This window comes from Barbatula barbatula (genome assembly GCF_947034865.1).
Source record: "Barbatula barbatula genome assembly, chromosome: 5".
Taxonomy (NCBI): Eukaryota; Metazoa; Chordata; class Actinopteri; order Cypriniformes; family Nemacheilidae; genus Barbatula; species Barbatula barbatula.
In genome coordinates, this window is record NC_136769.1 from 12,862,071 (window position 1) to 12,884,973 (window position 22,903).

General features: G+C 41.7%; 1 protein-coding gene across 1 annotated transcript; it reads left to right on the forward strand.

Moving 5' to 3' along the window:
• Positions 1 to 169: 169 nt before the first annotated feature.
• setd1a (SET domain containing 1A, histone lysine methyltransferase) lies at positions 170 to 22,342 on the forward strand. The gene is made up of 21 exons (XM_079457382.1): positions 170 to 285; positions 1,124 to 1,268; positions 1,369 to 1,467; positions 1,589 to 1,859; positions 4,751 to 4,875; positions 7,016 to 7,266; positions 7,360 to 9,049; positions 11,542 to 12,531; positions 12,618 to 12,788; positions 12,929 to 13,016; positions 13,157 to 13,320; positions 13,927 to 13,966; positions 14,536 to 14,731; positions 14,816 to 14,859; positions 14,950 to 16,283; positions 17,137 to 17,521; positions 17,791 to 17,975; positions 18,102 to 18,212; positions 18,704 to 18,823; positions 19,692 to 19,829; positions 20,459 to 22,342. Exons 2-21 carry the CDS (start codon positions 1,131 to 1,133, stop codon positions 20,630 to 20,632), a joined length of 6,714 nt encoding a protein of 2,237 aa, XP_079313508.1. The 5' UTR covers positions 170 to 285; positions 1,124 to 1,130; the 3' UTR covers positions 20,633 to 22,342.
• The last annotated feature ends 561 nt before the right edge of the window (positions 22,343 to 22,903 follow it).

Genomic DNA, 22,903 nt, shown 5'->3' on the forward strand with positions numbered 1-22,903 from the left:
CGTCAATTTAACTAAAACGGCAGATTCGCCAGAAAAACGTCAAGCTTACGCAGGTTTAAAAAAAAATAAGTGAGGTTCTTTGGAGAACAACAAGTCAGAAAATGGCTTCGTGTGAAAGTTTTCTTATAGTCTGATCGTTACTAAAAATATTTCCACGATTTGATGTATCTTGCATGTTTGCTTGTCATGTAAATGAAAATAGCTGTGAATTACGTGGAAAGTGCGACCGCCAATGCTACGGGGTGTTATTTCTAGTGACTGATGGCGGACAGGCGAGGCTCACAGGTTAGTTTCGCGATGGCCGCTCACTGTATTATGTTATTCTTTTATGTATATTGCGCTTTCTGTTGGAACATAAAGACGTATAATGCGTCTATTGTGAATCGGAATACAAGCGACGCTGTTTTAGACCAGTTTTAGGGCGCACACACAAAAACGGAGCTAGATTTTAAGTAAGGATTGTCTGTTTTCCCCGTCCGTTACAGGCCTAGCTGTAGCCAGCTAGCTGCCGTCCGCTGTGTGTGCCGAATCGGGCAAACCTCCCCAAGACGCGCGCTCCGTTATGGGACATCATTGAAGAGTATTTGCTTTAAGTCTCTCAAATTATTGTAAAACGGGTTGTTAGAAGTAATAGGCTTTGTTCTGTACTTTGCTGTCACATAATTTCAAAGTTGGTCTCTAGCTAGCTCGCGCTGTGACAAGCTAGTAGCTTCAATGTTTATTATGTTAGCTTGTTGTCATTGTTACTAGTTAGTTTGTAGATATTTCGTTATTATTGCAACGTTGTATACTTATCATTCTGACAGAGTACGCAGTTAGATGTGTTTTAGGTATTGCATGTGACAACGTTTTTTAGATAATATAGCATCTTTGTCTAAATTAATTCAAGGGGCATTAGATCATCTTGTCAGGTTGACCGTTGAATAATAAACAGCATTTTAATAAAGAGATGGCAGGTGTAACAACAACCCCTACTTTCTTTTGTGTAAAAAATACCTGCTTCATTCCTGACCGTATAGTTCTGTCAATTGGTTGTTAAATGAAAAAAATGGGTCATGAATAAAAAGCAGGTGCAGGAGCCATGAGTGCTGTAAACATCTGCACAACGTTTCTGTCTCTGCAGTAATAGTATGGATCCGGACAGTGGGGTGGACACTCAGCGTACTTTAAGTCTTCAATGGAAGAGCTATAAGCTAGTACAAGACCCTGCTCTCCGAAGGGTAACTCAGAAGATCTACAGATACGATGGGATTCACTTAAGTATACCGGTATGGACATTCTATTGATTCTGTTGTGCAATATCATGTTGGACCGCATGAGTTAACCTTAAAGTTTGGCATCTTATGTCTGTCTTGTGTTTTTTATTAGGATTCAGGATTTCCACCGGTGGGGGACTTGCGTGATCCCAGACCCCGCAGAATCTGGTCCAGACACACAGAGCTGTCGCTACCAGTACCCAAATTTAAGGTATGTTTTCGTTTTATCTTTCAGGCCTATTTGGTTCCTATTTCACAACTTGTCTGCTTTATGTCCAAGTCTTGTTTTGCATGTTATGTGTTATCCTGAATCTTTTTTCTCTTCCCCAAAGTTGGATGAGTATTATGTAGGCCCCATTCCGCTTAAAGAAGTGACGTTTGCAAGGCTGAATGACAACATCAAGGAGCCGTTTCTGGCAGAGATGTGTGCCAAGTTTGGTGAGGTTGAGGAAATGGAGATTCTGTTTCATCCCAAGACCAGAAAGCACTTGGGCTTGGCCCGTGTCCTTTTCACAAGCACTAGAGGGGCAAAAGACACAGTCAAACACCTGCACAATACATCTGTCATGGGCAACATTGTCCATGTCCAGCTGGATATTAAAGGTACGTTTCTCTGTGATCTGATCTGAGGAGTGAAGTTTGTTAAATCATTCAAAATCTTGGTTGGCCTGAATATGAATTAATATGTATTAGGGCTGGGTTTTGCGACCAAATTGGCGATTCGATTCTTATTTTTATGGTTTCGATTAGATTTCGATTCAATATCGATTAGTTATCATTACGTAGATGAAAATGCTAGTTTTGCAAGCATGGAATCCACATTATGTATCCACAAGTATATATGCTGGTAACTGAAACTCTTACTCTATAACATTTGTTAAATACACATACACATTGACACTAGAGCATATACAATTATGTTAGGAATTACTTTTTATTTTTACTTTGGGTAACCAAACAAGTAACCAACATTCAGATTTTAACTTTTTATTTTAAAAGTTAAATTCATAACAAAATAAAACAGATTCATTATACCCTTTTCTGGACATTAAACATATTAACTGTCCAAAAACAAAAAGTTCTTTACTAGCACTAACTCATTTTTTGATTGCCAGATTTTTCTGCAAAAAAGTAGCTGATCAACATGGTCTGACCTAAGGCAGCTTCTTTGTGCTGTGATAATATCACCAGCAGTTGAAAAAACTCTCTCAGCAGGAACACTTGTTCCCGGCACACAGAGATACCTCTTTGCTTGTTGGGTTAAAAGAGGATACTCTTCTGCATGCATTAGTGGGTTTTCAGAGAGTATGACAGGCTCGGCTTCCCTGTACCTTGCCACTTCCTCTTTTGCCATTTCAGTCACAGTTTTCTTTGATGCTGGAGCTGCTGTTTTGTAGGCTGCTCCTAGGAGACGCATCAGTGCAAAAATCTTTTTCTTTTTGGCTGCGGTGGGGTCTTCTGCATCTCCCACCTCATCATGAGGACCCAGGGAGGTGGCGTTCTGGTGAACAGGCACAGTGTCTTCCACACAAGCACTGTCACTTTCTTGCTGCTTAAAGATTAAACAAATACAAATTACATTTAAAATATATTAAGAATAAAGGATCACAAAGAAAATTCAATTTGGAAGTTCTGATCAAAATATACCAAAAGCACAGTTTTCATTCTATGCTTACGTTCTGTATTTTCCTTTGGTCCAGCCTAACAATCTCCCTCATCAGTCTTGAAAATGTGTTGTCACGTTCCTTTTCTGAAAAAAGGGAAGGGCCTTAAAACGAGGATCTAATGCCGAAGCTGTATACAATGTTTCCTTCAGGCCATGATATCTAAAGGAGATTCAACAAATTTCAATTAAGTTTTGACCTGTGCAGTTATACATCCATACACAAAATTCTTATTCACGTAATAATGTATTTCAAAGTGTCGGCTAATAACATTGAACTTTAGTTTAGTTATCTTATTTTAAATAAATGTACTATGTAATCTATATTTAATTTATAAAGGGTCTTTAAATAAACACTACTACAGAATAAAAAAGTTCTGTAAACCTACCTTGACATTAGGTTGTCATGTATAGTGGATTTTAAGTCCTTGATGATTGTGGAGTCGCTGGGTCCAATATTCATCTCCTGTAACAGCTGTGCATGCAGAGGACCAATAACTGATAAAGGTTGTGTGCACTCTTCAGTCATGGCTAATGTGGCAGCTTTCATGGGATTCAGAGCTTTCACTACATCTTCTGCAGTAGTTATGTCAGCCTCCGACAAAGTGAAGATATCCTTCTCACTTCTACGAACTTCAGGTGAGAGCAGTGCTGCAGATATGGCTGGCTGTTGCTCCAGGAACCGCTCTAGCATCTCCAATGCGCTGTTCCATCTAGTTACAACGTCAGTCTTCAGCTTATGTGAGGGTAGATCAAGTAGCTTTTGTTTGATTTTCAGAGTACGGCTGGCAATGCTGCTTCGATGAAAGAAGCCAGTGATTCGTCTGATTTTGCCAAGCAACTGGGCCATTTTAGGGAGTTTGAGTGCCGCTTGCGACGCTAAATTCAGCGTATGCACGTAGCAACCAAAGTGAAGCACATTCATTAGCGCCGCCGCACGGACCGTGTTTGCTGCATTGTCGGTTACGAGAGCCGGTTCTTTATCCGCAAAGTTCCATTCAATTAAGGCCTCGTTCAACAATGCTGCGATGTTACTTGCTGCGTGGCTGGTGTGGACAGCCCGGGTTTGTAAAACATGCGACGCGAGTGTCCAGTCGCTTCCGATATAGTGACATGTTATGGTGACATACGAGTCAGTCGCCCTGACAACAGTTGTTTTGTCGACCTCACCTTTGCCGTCATTGCCTTTAAACATAAAGTGCTTCCACACATCAGACTTTAATTTAGCCGGCGCTGGGGTCCATTGGCTACCGTGAGCTTCCGCCATGATCCTTTCTCCCTCTCCCACTTTTTATTTGAATTTATTTTGTTTTATTTGTATCAGGCACGAGTGATTGCGACATCTTCAGGAAGATATGCGAAATACAGATAGATCCTTGAACTAAAGCACACGCATTAAGAATCAATTCGGGATTTCCCGAATCGATATTGTTTTGTTAAATTGAAAATCGATTAAAATCGAAGAATCGATATTTTTTACCCAGCCCTAATATGTATTATTGTGTTGTATTGATGTAGGTCAATTGAGTATATTCCCATCATTTAATTGTGGGTTGTAAGCAAGAAGCTCCTTAGTGAGTTTATTATGGCGTTACAATGGTTTTTGAGTGGGTGTGAATTGAAAACATAAGTGTGTTCTCTTTACAAGAAATGCAGCTGCAAGGTCATAACAGAAAATTGTTGGTTTTATGTGTCTGGTTATTTGGATCTTTATTTAAAATATTTTCATCTCAATTATTTTGAATATTGTTTTTGAAATATATAAAAATATTGCTTTCTGAATAAATACCTTTATAATCAGTATGTTAATATGAAACTTTGTTTTTTATAGGACAACAGAGAACTAAGTACTATGACCTGATAGTGAGTGGCTCGTACACCCCTCAGACAGTGCCGACTGGAGGCAAAGCACTCACAGAAAAATGTCAGCCCCCAGCCCCGGCTCAACCAGACACGGTGAGTACACAAACAAACCTTACTGAACTACGGTTGGAAGGAATGCTTTGCTCTCCTATGCGCACTACCCAGTCCATGCCACTGTGTAGTGCTTTACCGGCCAAAATTCCTTGGCACTCTTGCAAAGAGAGATGGCCATTTTTATGTTGATTTGTCTTATTGTTTTTTTTCTGCAAATTACAGTTATAAACGCAATCGCTTAGGTATTGTCATGATAACGAGTGGACCGTGAATGTCTATCAGTCATGGCTCCATGCATTATTGAGATGTTCAGCTATAGTGATAATAGCTGTTTGTTTGAATAGATCGGAGGGATTGCTTCTCTAATGGCTACTGGCGTTGTTAAATGGTTAGAAGAGTTTTGTCGCGATATGTTGCTACAGTATGTTTAGCAGCCATGTTATATGATATACATAATAACATGTTCATGGTTGTGTAGCCAAGCATAACTAGTAAAAATTAGAGCCCGACCGATATGGATTTTTGGGGGCCGATGCCGATGCCGATATTAACTTGAAAAGAGCCGATTTATAAGCCGATATTTTGATTTTGAAAATAAACTGGATATTAGACCCATTTCCTATAAACTGCACTTACACAACATTCAATAGCAAAATATCTGCCTGTTCTAGGTATGTGGGCTGTATAAACCATTTTCCAGAAGGGATGTTAAAAAAAGCCTTAGATTACAGTCTCAATGACTAAACAATTGCACATTTAAAGTATATATTTTTCAATGATCACAAAACAGTCTGGTTTTAAACATTTAACACTTTTATTTACTTCCAGTTGAAGCTGGTTTTAACAGTGTGAACTGTAAATAAATTATAAGTTAAAGTTAAAGTAAAAGAGCTATACCAAACAAATTCAATATTCCACAAAACCATAATAAAATTAAAATAAGTTAAATGTATAGCTACATATACAATAAATAAATATAAAATAAATAAATAATACCAAAATATAATTAAAACAATGTAGAATGTTCTCAAAACGTTGTAACCTTTAGATAACGTTCCCCTAACGTTGTAACCTTACACAACTGTCTGTGCATGAGCAGGAATTAATTATTATATATTGGCAGGAATGAATGAACAGGCAAACTTTAACTTGATTAGCGTTAGAATAACGTAACAGTTGTTTTTTCGAGGCACGCTGTACATAACTTCTAGTCATTTACTACACGCGCCCCCTGCCACAGATACGCGGTCATTATGTGGGAAACACTGCAGATATATTTAGAATAAGTTAAACGCTAACGTTATAGTTTGACCTCTTATTAACGTTCGCGTTCTTCCCATGATAAACATGGTTTTAGTTAGCTTTGTGGCTAATCTAATATAGCAATGCATTAGCGGCTGTAAGTGATGTTACAGAATATTTAGAAGTGATAATGATAGGACCGTTAGCTAGAACTACCACACCGTTTTTATATGCAGTGTATGAACTAAATCTACAATCATTTCACATGACGAACGACAAAGTTGTTTTCGCCAGCTCTACCTTAAGAGAGTCCCAGCTAGTCCCGCGATTCACCCGGGGGACCTGCCCGAGCAGCGGGCTGACCTGGGCGGACTCGGAGACCGCCAGCACCCGGCGGAAGAAGCCGAGTTTCAAGCTAGCGGCTCGCCGGGCCGGCCGATCCGGGAAAGAGGCGCCATTTCCGGATTGAAAACGGCCGACGTTTCGGTCCGTATCTCCGCGAGGGAAGGTCGCAGCGATGCGTGGCCGGGCTCGTTGGAAAGGTCTCGGCCGTCCCGTTCGAACGACGCCGCTGTTGTCAACTGGGGAGTTGCAGACCGCCCTCTGGTGGGCAAACTATGCAACACTCATAACATGAGTGAAGCATGAGACTCTTTTTCTCATGTTTTATCGGCCGTTATAAACGCCGATGCCGATTTAAATGCCATTAGCTCATATCGGCCGATAATATCGGCCGGCCGATATATCGGTCGGGCTCTAGTAAAAATAGTTGGAATTTTATTGGTCAATTCCTACATAATTTTTTTATTTAATCCCAGTATATAGCTGTTCATAAAGTTAATGTGAATGAGAGGATTGGTCACAGTTAAAGAATAGTTTATATAATTTTAATCAGACTGTTAATTCTACTTTCGTTCTTTACCCTCAAAATTTTTAGTCGTCTGATATCCGGCGGAGGCTCTCGACAGACCAGATTGCAGCATCTGCATCAGCCCCTCTCAACTCCGGGAGCACCACACCATGTTCTGTGGACACAGGGTTTGGGGATCAGCGGCTAGACACCCCACCATCCTCTCTGGGGGGTCCCTTTACACCTGGTTCCTCTGCTTCTTCACAGGGTGGGGGCACTCCTTACACTCCTCGCTCCGGAACCCCTTTCTCCCAGGAATCAGGCTACGCTGTTGGCAGGTTGGTTTCAGTAGATACCTAATATGCCTTGATAAGAAATGTTTAATTTCCTTTGAGTGTTTTGAACTTATTCCCTTGTTTTTTTCTGCATAGACACAGTGGATATAACAGCGCTCCACTCAGCAGCAGCTATCCCCCACAGGATATGCTTCCATCATCCTCCTGCTCTTCCTCAGCTGTATCCTCATCATCAGGATTCAAGCCCCCTCGTTACCCTGATGATCTTCACGCTCCACCTCCACAAGAACCCTCTATGTATCTCAGGGGTCGGTCAGGATACCCTCCATCTGCACCTTTCCGGCCTAATGAACCTCCCTTTCCATATCCCAACGTAGGAGGGACTGGGATGCAAATGCCTTTACATCCACCCATGCCACCTCCAGGCCCTCCATATGAGCAGCCTTCCGTTTCTGATAGAGAACGAGAGAGAGACAGAGAGCGGGGACACAGAGACAGAGATCGGGATAGAGACTCAGGGGGCCGCTATGGAGGTGGAATAAGTTCCCGTCGTTCCTCTTACCACTACCAACAAGATACAAACTCTTCCAAATCGTACCATTCGCACCACTCGCATCATGCCGACCGGCGGGAAGACAGAGATGGCAGAGGGTACCGTCGGGACAGCTCAGGCTCCCGGTCAGGAGACCACGGAAGACATCGGAACCACCATCACTCCCACAATCACCACGGCAGCGGGGGAGGTGGGTCCAGCAGGCGGAGGAGCAGCAGAGATCGGGACTGGGAGAGAGATCGGGAAGGAGACTACTCCAACAACTCCGACCCACGTTACGGAGGTCACTCAAACTCGTCCAACAGTCTTTCTCCACCTTCTGCTACCTCCTCATATGGAGGATTCTCATCATCTAAAGACCCCTCCCCTTACGACACACCCTCCTCCTCACGGTTGGAGCCTTCGCCAGCCTTCCGTCCCCAGCAGGGTGCAGGTGAGAGGGGCTTTGCGACGGGGGGTATCGACAATGACTATCGCACTCGCACTCCCCTTGCTCCTCCGCCTGCACCTCCTCCTCTCCCGCCAGCCTCTGTCATCGCAGCTGCCGTGGCCGAAACGCTCGGGTCTCTTGATTTTGGCCAGGAGAGCCCAGTCCGAGAAGAACAGTGGACCAAACCGAAACGCCATCCTAGCACCCCACCCCATCCTCCTCGCACACCCCCTTCCTCGCCTCCCCACTGCTCCATCCCATCATCTTCTACCTCTCCTTCCTCTACATCCCTGCCCCACCACCTCCCCTCCTCTACAGCATCTCTCTCTCCGCCTCCCCTGCAACGCGATTCCTCCCCAGAGCCAGACTCAACCAATGAGAGCCTGCCGTTCATGCACCACAGTAGCAGTTTGGACTCGCGTATTGAGATGTTGTTGAAAGAACAAAAGGCTAAGTTTTCCTTCCTCGCCTCAGACGATGAGGACGATGAGAAGGAGGATGGAGAGAGAGGAAAAGTAGATGGGACTACAGAGGGAGGACAGAACAAACTGAGATCAGAGGGCGGAGAAAGGCCTGGCCATAAAAGACAAGGAGAGATGGATGGAGGGCAACAGAGGAGAAAAGGAGAGCGAGAGAAAGATGGACACCGCAGCAGAGGTAAAAGGCAAGGTGGTGGTGGAGGCAGGAAAACGCCTCCAGATGTCGCCTCCTCCACTCCTGCTGCCCACGGAGTAGCGGCAGACTCTCTTCAGTGCCAAATGCCTTCCTCTCAGGAGGACCGTACAACCTCTGACCCCCACAAGGCTGCACATACACCACCCACCTACAATGGAGAGGCACAGGTGAACATTACACATTTAAAAAATCTAAAAGTCAACATGACATTTGAGGTGGTTTTCCAGACAGGTATTAGTTTACCCAGGACTAGGTCTTAATTAAAGTGGGAGTTTAAATTCATTTAAAAAAACATCACCGTGTGCTAGGGCTGGGCGATTTTATAGTATATCGCTGATGTCTCGCAAATATCCCGATGTCGATTACAACACAGATACCAGACGATAATTTATAATAATGGAAAATACGCGTTATAACATTATCATACGATGTAGGCTTTAGCGTGAACGTTAAAGGAATTGTTCACCTTCAACATAATTTACTTACCCCTGTTGTCATACAAGATGTTTATGTATTTTTTTCGAAAAGAAATTAAGGTTTTTGATGAAAACATTCCAAGATCATTCTCAATATAGTGTACTTCAATGGACTCCCAATGGTTGAAGGTCAAAATTACAGTTTCAGTGCAGCTTCAGAGGGCTTTAAACAATACCAGACGATGAATAAGGGTCTTATCTAGCGAAACAATCTTTAATTTTCAGAAAAAATAAAAATGTATATGCTTTATAAACACAAATGCTCGCCTTGCTCTGTTCTGCAACGCGCGTTCATGACTTCACGTAACTACGTTGATAAGGTCACACTTGACTTTTGTTGGGCAGGCCGGAAAAATCCATTTGATCTTCTCCAAGTACAAAATTGTCTGACATTGTTGTTTTACCTCCCTTTTTTTGTAAATGCCGTTTGACATAGTATTTGCACGTTCAGCTTGCAAACACTGGACCTTAAACTTCTTAATAATATTTGCAACTGTTCTCAAAGGAACATCGAGCTGCTTGGAGATGGTCTTGTAGCCTTTACCATCATTGTCTATTATTTTCTTTCTGTGCTCCTCAGACAACTATATCCTTTGCTTTCTCTGCTCCATGTTAAGTGTGGGGCACACAATGATACCAAACAGCACAGTGACTGCTTTTCGCTGTTTAAATTGGCTGAATGAATGATTAGAATATTGGATACATGTGTGATACTAATTAAAGTCAAAACACACTCAGAAAGTGTCCAGTGTGCTGTTGTCGAAGAAGAAAGACACAAAACCAACACGCTGAAACCAAGAACAGTAAGCTTAGAAGCATATCCTTCTCCAAACGGTTTAGCTTTTGTTCTTGTTGTCTTGCTGTTTGCTCGGATTGTTATTATTAATAACGTCATATCATTCATCTGCAGTAGGTCTGTAAATAAAGCGACTCAACGCTGCCTTCTGATGGTCTTGTAGAGCACCCATACCCTTTTGTATTGTATTAAATGTATTAAACTCGGACGTCCACGTTTTTTGAGTGACATGGACGCAATAAGTCTAGTATGCCACGGCCTTAAGGGCTACCAACAAATTTGTCCAGGCCATTTCAGAATATCTTTGTAGAATAAGCAATAATTCATATCTTTACACAGCTTCTTTAATTTATTCTATGACATAGCAAAGACATGCAAGTATACATGATACAATAGCTTTTAATTTCATCACTCTTCAGGAGGAATGCCACTGGTGTTCTGACCAAATGAATGCATAAAACGTTTAAAAATGTATCAAGTTTGTGACATCTTACATGTACGGTGGAAAAAAGCCATCACTGACTGCATCCTTTCAGATGTTCGACCCACCTCTCAAAAACACTGTCAATATTATCTCTTGCTTTATAACAGACTCTCACTTTAATTTTTTTAATGCAGGCTCACCACAGCTTGAGTTTTCTTGATTTTAACAGTAATTGATTTTCCAGATATAATCAGAGTACAGACTTAATACATTGAGATGATACGTGACATTCCGCAGATTACTTGCTATTGTGAAAAAGTAACAAGGTCGTTTGTGTTTGCCGACTCAATCACAAAAATTATAAATCATTATAAACTTACTGTTGTGAATTGGGGGAAAACAAGACAAGACAATAGTTTTAAACACTGATCCCTAATGTAATTGCCCCAAAATGATATCTGTTAATTTTAACCAAAAAGAAAAAGTTACAGATCACCGCTTGAAAGCACCTTCCAGGTCCTATTTTGCATCAAAATGTAACAACAATATGCATCACTAGCTAGTTACATAGCTTGGATAGTTGTTGTATATTAAATATAAAATCAGCATTAAATACATAAATGCTCTCAATAGTGACCTTGAAGTGCCAGTAAACGTCCTCCAAAGTAGGGTCTGACGGTTTGATTTGTAAAGATTATTTCTCCACTATCTGCTGAAAACTTGTATTCATTTCTGGCATGCATACAAAATTCCAGAATCCGCGAAAATCTGAGTTTCTCCTTAGTTTTACTCTGTAAAATATGGTTGTGAATGCTATTCATGTTTACTTTAATGTAGTGTTGATTTTTATTAAAACCACTTTCTGTTTCTGCCAAAAGTGTTTGTTTTTTGCCACTACCTTAATTGTATTGAATGTTAGCGAAATGTAATTAATTAACATAATTCTTTATGCTCTGTTGTCAGCCATCCCCTCACTCCTCTGGGGAGGATATGGAAATATCAGATGAAGATGACAGCGCCATCACCACAGCAACACCCCATCCGGCTGCCTCTTCCTCCTCATCACCAGCCGCATCCTCACAACCTGCCCTCCCTTCCCAAACCACAGATCCTTCTTCCAGTCCTCCCCCCGACACCAGCCAGCACTTTAGCACCACCATGCCACCTCCACCCATTCCATCTTATCCTCCCCACCTCCCACCTCCACCTGGCTTCTCCCTGCAGCCCCCTCCACCGCCCGGCATAGCCCCTCCGCTTTCTCACATGGATTTGCACCCCGAGTATCCCCCTCCCCTGCCGCAACACATGTACGATTACGCCAGCTCCATGGAGCTCATGAGCCAGTACAGTGGTGGGGCACCCATGTCATTCCAGATGCAGACGCACATGCTGGCCCGTCTCCACCAGATGCGAATGGCTTCTTCCAACAGCACTGCAGTACCCCCTGGAGAAGTCCCGCCCACCTCTGAATATCCTCCCTCGTATCACCTTCATTCTATACCTCCTCCCCACCACCCGCATCACCCGTACATGGACCAAGAGGGGACTGTGGCCACCCATTATGACCAGGACCACCGCTACATCCCTCCTCACTTACCGTATGCCTACCCGGACCCTCATGCCGCGCAGCTTCCGCCTCCTCACCATCACACCATCCCGCCCCCCCACACTCCCTGGCCTCACCACCTACTGCCTCAGCAGTTCACCCCTAACTACCCTCCACCTGCCTTTGGGACGGTGCCTGGCGAGGACGGAGAGGTGTATGGAACAGCAGGTGACCAGATGGCCATTATGGGGCACAACCCGTATGAGGCAGTAGTGCAGCAGGTATTGGCAGCTTTGATTGAGGAGATGAAGAACATCATGATGAGGGACCTTAATCGCAAGATGGTAGAAAACGTTGCTTTTGGCACTTTCGATGAGTGGTGGGACCGCAAGGAGAGGAAAGCTAAGGTAGCAATAAAGTTTCATTTATCATTAAATGAAATAATTAAATTGGTATTCTTTAATAGTGCTGCTTCTTTCATTTGTTTGCTCAGCCATTCCAGACAGCTATGCGGGGAGTGGCAGTGGTGCGTGAGGAAGAGAAGAAAGAAGAGAAGCCAAGCAACCGACCTCGAGAACCGCTTATGTCTCTGGTTGACTGGGCCAAGAGTGGTGGCATGGAGGGTTTGTCTCTGCGAGGGGCATTACGTTTGCCTTCTTTCAAGGTGCTTGGTTTTATTCCCACCATTTATAGACCAGGATTGCACTGAAGACAGCAACTTTAATACTGTTTTTGTAAAACGGAAGATTTATGTGAGCTTATGTGAATTCTCTGTAATGCCAATGAGAAATGTATGTGATTCAGGTGAAAAGGAAGGAGCCTCAGGAGCTTGGAGAGGGTGGTGAGCTAAAGAGAGCTAGACCTTCCACTCCACCTGATGAAGAAGACGAAGGTATGCCTGAAATTCAGTGCTTTAAGACCGTTTTAATAGCATGCATCAACAAGACGTTTTCTTCTTGAACGTGTACACAACTGTACTTCTATAACCTCTCTATATATACTCCTCCTGACTGTGTACTCTCTTGCTGGCAGATTCCTATCAAGGGAAATCTGCAGACACTTCTACAGGAAGAACAGAAGAGAGGCGTGCAGCCGATAGAGCAGCAGCCCAGAGAAGAAGAAGAGCCAAGGCCCGTAAACCGTACGACCTGGACAGCGAGGGAGAAGAAACTTCAGATGGTTCCTCTTCTGAGAAGGTTTGTTTGTATGTGTGACTATGGGTTGCATGTTAATCGGTTGTCTGATTATTACTTATGATCAAAACTACTTTTTTCTTAGTAGTGATATGTGATTTAATAATGTGATCAGGGCCAATGTTGAATTTCTCCGGGTGGGACTTTTTTTATGACCTTTTTCAAGGCCCAGGCCCAATGAGCAGGCTGTGCTATAAAGGAAATTAGTGGCCTCCATCACAAGGCCTGGGGTGGTTAGGATTTATTAAGTAAAATAATGCTGGTTGGAACGAATTTTAGGAAATGTAGGAAAACTATTTCCTATATACATATTCAAGTTCGACATAACATTATATTTAAAATACGCTTCCTCTTTGTATCCCCTTTGTATCCTGTACTGAAATACATTTTAACCTTGGAATGCTAAATATGCCGAGTTTTTTTAATACATGTATTAACATTTATTTTATTTGAGTCAATTGTAATTTTATTAGGTAATCGCTAGATGGCAGCATTTCTGAAGTTCTTATGGCCGTTATTGTAAAGGATTCCCTTAACTCCTAACATATGGGTCTGTACATGTTATTGTACTTATTCTAAGTGTTGTTAACTGTTTTGTTTTATTGTCAGGAGGACGATGAAGACAGTGACAAAGTGGATATGTCAGAGGGTAATAAATCTTGTTTTTCTTTTGAGCTTGTGTTTGCAGTGCGCACTATAGAGACTGTTTTTATTTAGTGTAATATACCTATACACATTCACTATTCACTACATTAGGTCAATAATGTAGTCCACTTGAAAAAGCGAATAAAAACGAATGCTATTAATGGAGTGATTGAATTGGTACACACGGGAAGCGCTGCATGCTTCATCTTCTGCCGAGACTCGGAAATTCATTCAGTGTGAGTGTCACTAGATGGCTAGCAGCTAGCCGTGAGTGTACAATACATCTATTGTACACTTGTTTTAACGATACTTTATGGAATTTAATGAGTGCACTCAATCATTTCCAAGATGAATTTGGAAACCACTAAAAAGTATGACCCCTCAAATAGTGCACTAGGGTACAGGGGGCTATTTCGGAAACAGCCCCAGTCTTATGATTTCTTTAGTCTGATTCCAAAAGACTATTAGGGTGCAGATAGCAGCTCACTGTTTTAACCTTAAACATCATATAATGGTCAATGTTTTTAACCTGTAGGTATAACATTTTCTTTTCTGTTTTGCTTGCGCACTTAGATGAAGCCCTTAGTGCAGACAGTGATGACGAGAGCATTTCTTCGTCGTCCTCTGAGAGCTCATCATCCTCCTCTTCATCGTCCTCTTCTTCGGATGAGGAAGATGAAGGGGAGCAGGCAGCAGAGAGTGAGTCATTGGACACAATGGACGAGTCTACAATGGACAGTGTGGCTGTGGATGCAGAGAAAGCTGAAAGGTATGCCTTTCTAGATTAACCGTGAATAAAGGTGCAACTGTTGGAATGACATGTTGACATCACTAATGGTTACATCTCTTACAGGGACAAAGCAAGCCTCGACCAATCATCAGTGACCGTCAAGCCGGGTCAGTTAAAGATAAAAATCTTGTTCAATGCATGAGTTAAAAATCTTGATTAACATTTTGTTTTAATATTATTCTCTTTGCGTTTACTAGAAGAAAAGAATATAGCTGCAGCCGTGACTCCATCTTCACCATATCCTTGTCCTTCCTCTCCCATTCTCCTCCTCCCTCCGCTCAAGAAACGTCGCAAGACTGTTTCTTTTTCAGTGGAAGAAAACGAGGTCAAGCCCTCGGTTTTGCCATCATCTGCTCCCTCGCCATCTTCAACTCCTGCCTTACAGTCCCTACCCCCAGATCTTCCATATTCAGCTACTCCTGGAAGCCCAACCATTGCCCCTCTTGCCGCCTCCAAGCCCCTCCCCATGCTCCTCCCATTTGCGTCTCGTCCCAGCGAGGGTAGCTCCCTTGCCTCCCCTGCTTCCCCTTCCACCGTTCTCACCATCCCTCCACCTGTACGTTCCCTGAGGCCTGATGATCCCAAAAAGGGTCCAGGTCTCTCTTCGACTCCCTCTGGTAAAAATTCCTCCAAACGTGCGGCGGGTAAAGACTCACCCAGAACCCCTCCTACACCTGTCTGTCTCACTGTCCAGAACCTTCCTCTGGACCATGCCTCATTGGTCAAAATGGCCTACGAGGACCCCATCCCTATTCCAACAGCTCAAAAGGGTCGCCAACGTGGCCGCCCTCGGACGCTCAGCCAGTTGGCTTCTCCTTCATCCACCCTGCACCCTACTCTGCGGGAAGAGGAAGGCGAGGAGGATGAAGAGGAGTTGGAGCAGCGGCTGAAACTCAGGGAACAGCTAGGAGTGTCCAGTCTATTGCAGTTGGCCTCTGCCTCTAAACCTGACCTGTCTGTGCTGGCCGATGTGGCACTGAAGATGGACCCCGAGGCAGATATAGATTCGGAAGAGACGGAGACCTCAGATGAGGCAGAGGAGCACAAGCTGGAGGAGGAAGAGGGAGATATGTTCTCCCCTCACCCACGCCAACCACTCATGGATCCAGAGGGTCTGTTTGTCCTGCAGGAACACAACTATTCAAAAACTCTCCCACTTCTCACCTCTCCTCAGAAGAGATCGAAACAGGACCCAACAGTCCTGCTTCCTGCAGACCTCAATCAGCATGGTGTCCAGGAAGCTCCAGAGGAGGTCATTGGAGAAGCTCTTGCAGGCAGGGCAGGGGCACCAGGCCTGTATGGAGATCTTGCCGGAGAGGTGTGTGACTCCCGAGGCGCTGCTGAGGCTCAGGTCAAGTCTCTAGGCCCTCATCACAAAAGGAAAGGATCAGTAAGTAGGGAGCTGGAAGTGGAGGAGCGGGTTAAAGGCAAGAGCAAAAAGAGGAGTAGGAAGGACAAAGAGAATGAGGACCTTCAGGCCATCAAAAAACAAGAGAAACGGGTCAAGAAACAGAGGAAACGGAAGTTGGAGGTTTGTAGTTCTTTCTGCTTCTCTTTTGAGAACTTTTGCCTGAGCTTTTAGTGCACATTTAGCTTGAAAATTTTACTCACCCTCAAACTGTTCCAAATCTGTATAAATGTCTTTGTTCTGATGAACATGGATGCAATGAGTAACAAGCATTCTTGGCCACCATTGACATTATTTTTTAGGGAAACTTACAATGGTAGTTTCTTTCCTACACGTTGTTCAAAAAATCTTCTTTTGTGTTCAACAGAACAAAGAAATATATAACGTAATCTTTCCTACTACGGTAGTCAATGGTAGCCAAGAACTGTTTGATTCAACGTATTCATACAAATGTCTTCCTCCGTGTCCAGCAGAACAAAGAAATGAATACAGAATTTGAACAAAGTGAGGGTGGATGAGTAGACGACAATAGAATGAACTCTCCCTTTAAGCCATGGTTACTGTCATGGCCATGTGATTGTTCTAGATACCTCAAGAAAGTTTGTGTGGTTTAAATTTGTGCTTAAATGTTTGGTACACTGTCAAAAACCTTTTCAAGTCAAATCAACTTGTTACTATTTAAAAATTTGGGTTGTGGTGAGCTACTGTAAATAGGTGGAAATTTCTTAGTAAATGTTGGTGAGTTGAAGTGACAATGTTGCAGTTATTTCATCATGCTGTATTATCCTTTTGAAAGTTCCAGGTGTTGCAATGTAACAGTCTGTCATAGAACTCACTAGACCTCACAAACCGCTTCCCTCAGCTTTTGCTGTTTGTTCTGTAATACAGAAAAGTTTGCCAAATAGTGTAAAAACACCCTTTTCTTGTTTAATTTATCCATATCGTTTATTTTTCCTCACGTGTACTCTATTGCCAGGAGTTTGAAGAAGATGTGGATGTCGAGCAACTGGAGTCTGGTGAGCTTTCCAGCTCCGACTCGGGCGACTCAGAATTTGGCTTGGACAGATCTCTGGAGCTCGAAAAGGAAGACGTTAGAAAGAGCGAGCGGCTCTTTCTACAGGAGGCGGGCGTGATCCCCTCAAACCAGCGGCGATCCAAACATACCCTGGAGCCCGCACCTGCGCCACGCCCCTCGTTTAAGAATCGCAGCGAGTTTGAGCAGATGACCATCTTGTATGACATTTGGAACACAGGCCTGGATCAGGAAGATATGAGGCTTCTGATGTGCACCTATGAAAAACTGCTACAAGATGACCGTGGAACCGACTGGCTCAATGACACACACTGGGTCCCTCATACCAATATCCTTTCTGCTGCTTAAGAATGAGAGTGCATTGGTTAATGGGTTGAGTGGAGGTTGAAAGTTTAGTCCACTGCAAAGAGACCTTCTCTGTTTGTGTTTGCATTCAGCCTGAGCAATATTTGTGTAGATCATTAAATATTTGCTGAGTTAAATAAATATTAAATTTTTTTGCCTTTTTAAATGTTCTGTTTAGAGGGATATAAAAAATAGAACTCCATTCAAATGCTGTGTTCCACTGATTATTGATCCTTAACCTCTCGCCTGCACTCACCAACATCCCGAACCCTCGGCGGAAGAAAAAGACACCAGATGGGCAGCTAAGAGAACATGTTACAGGCTGTGCTCGCAGTGAGGGATACTACGCCATCAGCCGCAAGGAGAAAGACGTTTATCTCCACCGTCTGCTAGATCAGTCAGTGACACTACAGGAAGTTGGCGACTACGATACTGCTGTAGGCTCCCATTTAGTTGTCACATTGAATACTATAAGAGCTATGCTAAACATATTACAATTAATTTCTATTAAAGTTTGTGTCAATAGGTTTGCATGCATCTAAACACCCATGTTTCTGCCACAGGGCTCCAACCGTCTGCTGTCCGAGAGGCGTTCAGAGCAGCGGCGTCTTCTCAGCGCTATCGGCACTCCAGCAGTAATGGACTCAGACCTGTTGAAACTTAACCAGCTTAAGGTAAAGTTCCTCAGTTCATTGACTTGACTGTGACCTTGATCACCTTATCTGTACTTTAATTAAAGTGGCCTTGATTTTTACTCTAGTCTGCTAATCCTCTTCACCTTTCATCCCCACATGAAGAGCTTTTTCTTTAATATTTCACAAAAGTATAGCGCCTGCCGTTATTAAGTGGTCAGTGATAGCTTAAAAGCAGTATATGTAGCCTTATGGGATTATAGGAAGAAGATGTATAGAAAGAAAATGTTTAATTATTAAATAGTTATCTGAGGGTCAGCGTTTCAACAACCTTACTCTCTTTTTATTTATCAATAAAATGACTGTTCTATATGTTGTTCATCTTTCCCTATTTTAAGCTGTAGTCATTTTTGTAAACATGGCCTTTTATATTGCACTTATTGTTAGCACTTATTGACAAAATGTTGCTTTAAATAAATCATCTGCAAATGTCAATGAAAATAATGTTTGGGTATTTTGTCATCTTCCTGCAGTTCCGTAAGAAGCAGCTGAGGTTCGGCCGTAGCCGCATTCATGAATGGGGCCTGTTTGCCATGGAGCCCATTGCTGCAGATGAGATGGTCATTGAATATGTGGGACAGAATATCAGACAGGTAAGCCAAACACTAAGGGTTAGCTTTCATTGAGAATTCTACGACAAGTTTCATCTTATCAATTATTGATAACAGAAAATTGATTTTGTGATTAGGTTAAACTGTTAATATATGATTGATCTATTTTAGAATGTAAGCAGTCATTGGATTTTAAGATATACAAATATATTTCATAATAGTAATACAAAAATATTATTTTGCGCATTTTTATGCAAGACTGCATTGCATGTCTGGTTTAATATGACTTACTTGATTAATCCCTGAAGGGAAATTGCAGACAAACAAATAATACTTCAGACACATCTGATTCCCCCCTTCAATGTATAGCGATTTGAGTGCCCAGAAAGCGCTATATTAATGTAATTCATTATTATTATAATTACATCACACAATAAAAAAAACAATTGTCAAAATAAAAAACTATTATCAAAGGACACAGGACAAAACTATACCTGTCATCAAACTAAATGTCCCATGTCATGTAGGCAAACTTGAAATATTACTCCTACATAAAGCAATGACACTTTCACTAAATACGATAAGTTACTATTGGTAATGTAAGTTTTGGATCAAATTTGACATACATGCATAATATGTTTAAAAAAACATTTTTACAGATAAAATGGCTAATGTACATCATATATAAGATTTGCAGTAATACAGCGTATTCTATGAGATCATTTTTATAATTCGCCTGTTTTTTTTTATTATTTCTTTTCATCTTGTTTCTATGAAATGTATTCTTGTGTCTGTTTGTTGGACACTGTGTTTTCTATACACCTGTCCTGCAACAATGCAAAGATGTGAAACGCACTCGAAATAAATTTGAAACCGCATGATATGTTAATAAGTGGTATGCTTTTTTCAGATGGTGGCTGATAATCGGGAGAAGCGCTATGCCCAGGAAGGCATCGGGAGCAGCTATCTATTCCGTGTCGACCATGACACTATTATTGATGCCACAAAGTGTGGCAATTTGGCTCGATTTATTAACCACTGTTGCACAGTAAGTAACATGTGCATATTTGGATATCTCTCCATGTCGCTTAATTTGTGATAAACACATGCTGCCACTCCCAATGTGATCTACATATATGTAAATACACCATTGGTCAACACTGCAAGGAATCCAAAGATTGTCTTTAAGTTAAGTGAGATCAGTGAGTCAGGTTCAGTGGTTGTTGTCCGATCAATGGCACAAACATTAAATGTAAATGTTTACACATTAACTTACCAATGTATTTATGATTTATGCCAAATTTTCCAGCATTTTATTTCCGTCATGTCACTGAAATTTCCATTTACTGCCTGGCGTCCTGCCCTTTAGCTGGCAGACTGTTTTAAGAAGGCGTGGCGATTTTGACTCTAAAAGTTAAGGATAAGATGTGTGTTGTTCTCGCTCCATCTGTGAATGGAATTTATGATATCATCATGCCAAACATTCCCTCAGCAGCTTTAGTTGTACAATGAGCTAATTTATTTAGATTAAGCACGTTACCCATAGAGCTGTGAGACTGAACAATGAGAATCAGCCAAATCATCAAATGTATTGCCTGGTACAGAAACCTACAGCTGTGCCTTTGGGGAATGTAATGCTTTCTGCCTTATTCACGATTTTATGTACTTCTCTCACAGCCCAACTGCTATGCCAAAGTGATCACCATTGAGTCCCAGAAGAAGATAGTCATATACTCCAAGCAGCCGATTGGTGTGAATGAAGAGATCACGTACGACTACAAGTTCCCCATCGAAGAGAACAAAATCCCCTGTCTGTGTGGGACTGAAAACTGCAGAGGAACCCTGAACTAAAGCAAGTTTCCAGGTCCTTCCCCTAATAAATTACTTGCAAGTTTTCTTGTCCTATAAGCTGCTTTTCTCAGAACAACAGATGTGCGTGACACGTAATTGAGGAGCTTGCAGTAAAATGAAATGGTTTATCCTCAATAAGAGACGAGAGCACAGACATACCCTGAGAACATTTGGCTAGTTGACACCCTTCGCCCTTATAGAGATGTTTAGATGTAAACACAACCGAGGGTCATCGTAATCTCAGCACTGCCGCAACATCTTGAGTTGCACATCAGACGTAGTTATCTTTCCCTGGCCCCGGCCCTGATCTAATGTATTCCTCCCTTTGCAGCTGTATGCGGTATTTAGTTTTGGCCAAGGTCTTAAAACAACTGCACAGAAAAATATTCTGCTCATGTACACACAACATTTGACCATGGCCGACACCCTTAAAGTACTGGGTGCTTTTTCTTTCATTTGATTTTTTTAAATCAAGGGGAACGTTTTAAAGACATGCATTTTGGAGTACTACTTTTTGTAGTTCTACACCCCGGTAAAAAGCGAGAGTACTAGTTTTAGTTATTGAAGTATATTTATTACAGTCAATTAAGAAGTGTGAGAGTTTGCCAGTGAATTATCTGAAATAACTGTGTAGAATCACCCCTGCCTTTTCACATGGAGATGTTTTGGCGCACATGTTCTTTGAACTGAATGGGACTGAAAAATGTTTGTTTTAGATGTCCCTCCCTCTTACCAACTTGCTGGTAATCTGTAACAAACTTACTATGCGCTGTTGTTACATTGTACATGGATATTTTATTTTTTATAAATAAGTTGATTCAATTCCTGTACACTGTAACAACACAGTCATTCTAGATGTTATGTTGTTCCTTACCATGTTGTGTTATAGTTTTAATACACCTTTCATTAAGTTAAACATATTTCAGTAAGTTGCATCAGTTGTTTTTAGCAATATAAAGAGGACATATGTTGTGTGCGAAAGCTAAGCACACTGATACTTCTGAAAAAGGAGATGACAGTTGAATTCAGTGAGTTTTTCCTTCTGCAATGATGTTTTTGGACCACTGAAGGTGACGCTTGTGTAGTAGGAAAGTGGAAGAATAGGGCAGGTTTTGATCTCAAGCACTCCTGGACTTGCAAGCTGCATTGGATGTGCATATTACAACATAATATTAATATGCCCTCAAGAGAGTAAATGATGTGGAAAGGGTGGTGTCTGTTTATGTCTTCATATTATTTGGTTGTCTCTCCCCCTCCACTTTTCCAGTAAATGTCTGTGAAGTTGACATGCCTCATATACCTTCTCATTTTACACTTTGTACTTTGGGCCTTGCCAGCATTCTGTTCCTTTGAAAGGAAAATTTGTAAAATATGTAGATTTATCACAGCCTTTCTGTAAAAACTGATCCGCAGCATAACCATTCAAAATGGACAAAAAAAAGTTAAAAGAATTCTGTGTAAATATTGTAGAGGTGTTTGTTTCTCGTAGAAACACACTGGTTCTAGTCTGTAAATATGTTCATCTTTTTCCTACTTCCCATTGCAAGAAAATAATTGTACATACCTATCATTCAGTTATCTTAAGGTTTTTTTGTTCGTTTTTGTTGTTTTATTTCTTTTAATTTGGTTTAAAGTTTTAATATTATTTGCAATATTTCTCTTGTATTAATGCGTTGGACCCTTTATTAATGGTGCATTAAAATATTTTTTAAAAAATACATTGCGGAGTCTTTTTACTCTGTTTATTCTATTTGTTTTTCCCAATGGAATGTCGCTTATCCATGAACAATCACTGGTCTTTGTCAACTGTCAACAAGTTGTTTTCAAATCACTGTAAATGCATTGATTATTTCAATGTATTGGCCATTGTACGGCGGTCACGCTATCACAATCATCATGGCCAATAGAATTTGCAGTAACAGTGAAATCATCGGGATGTCTGTTAATTTGATAATGATGCTATCAGTCCACTGGTTTTTATTAATTGCACTCAAAGAATGAGTATAGGGGGAGCAGAGAAGAGAATTTGTAAACAACGTGAAAATTGCAAATGGGAAATTCATTATTTACCATAAAATCATATGTGAAGTATTAACAGTATATGGATAATCATGTGTAGGCCTATAACAGTTATTTTCATCAATACCGGTAGATTGTGGCCTAGGACCTTAATGCCCTGTAGTAACTCTGGATAAGCATCTGCTAGACAATTGTCATTTAGCTGACGCTTTTATCCAGAGCGACTTACAGAGGGAGCAATAAAGCAATGTG

Excerpts from the sequence above, each read along its gene's own strand:
- setd1a (XM_079457382.1), top strand. The coding sequence starts at position 1,131 with ATGGATCCGGACAGTGGGGTGGACACTCAGCGTACTTTAAGTCTTCAA. Across the intron at positions 7,267-7,359 it reads TCAGGCTACGCTGTTGGCAG|ACACAGTGGATATAACAGCG; the intron begins GTTGGTTTCAGT and ends TTTTCTGCATAG. Across the intron at positions 16,284-17,136 it reads AGAGGAAACGGAAGTTGGAG|GAGTTTGAAGAAGATGTGGA; the intron begins GTTTGTAGTTCT and ends CTCTATTGCCAG.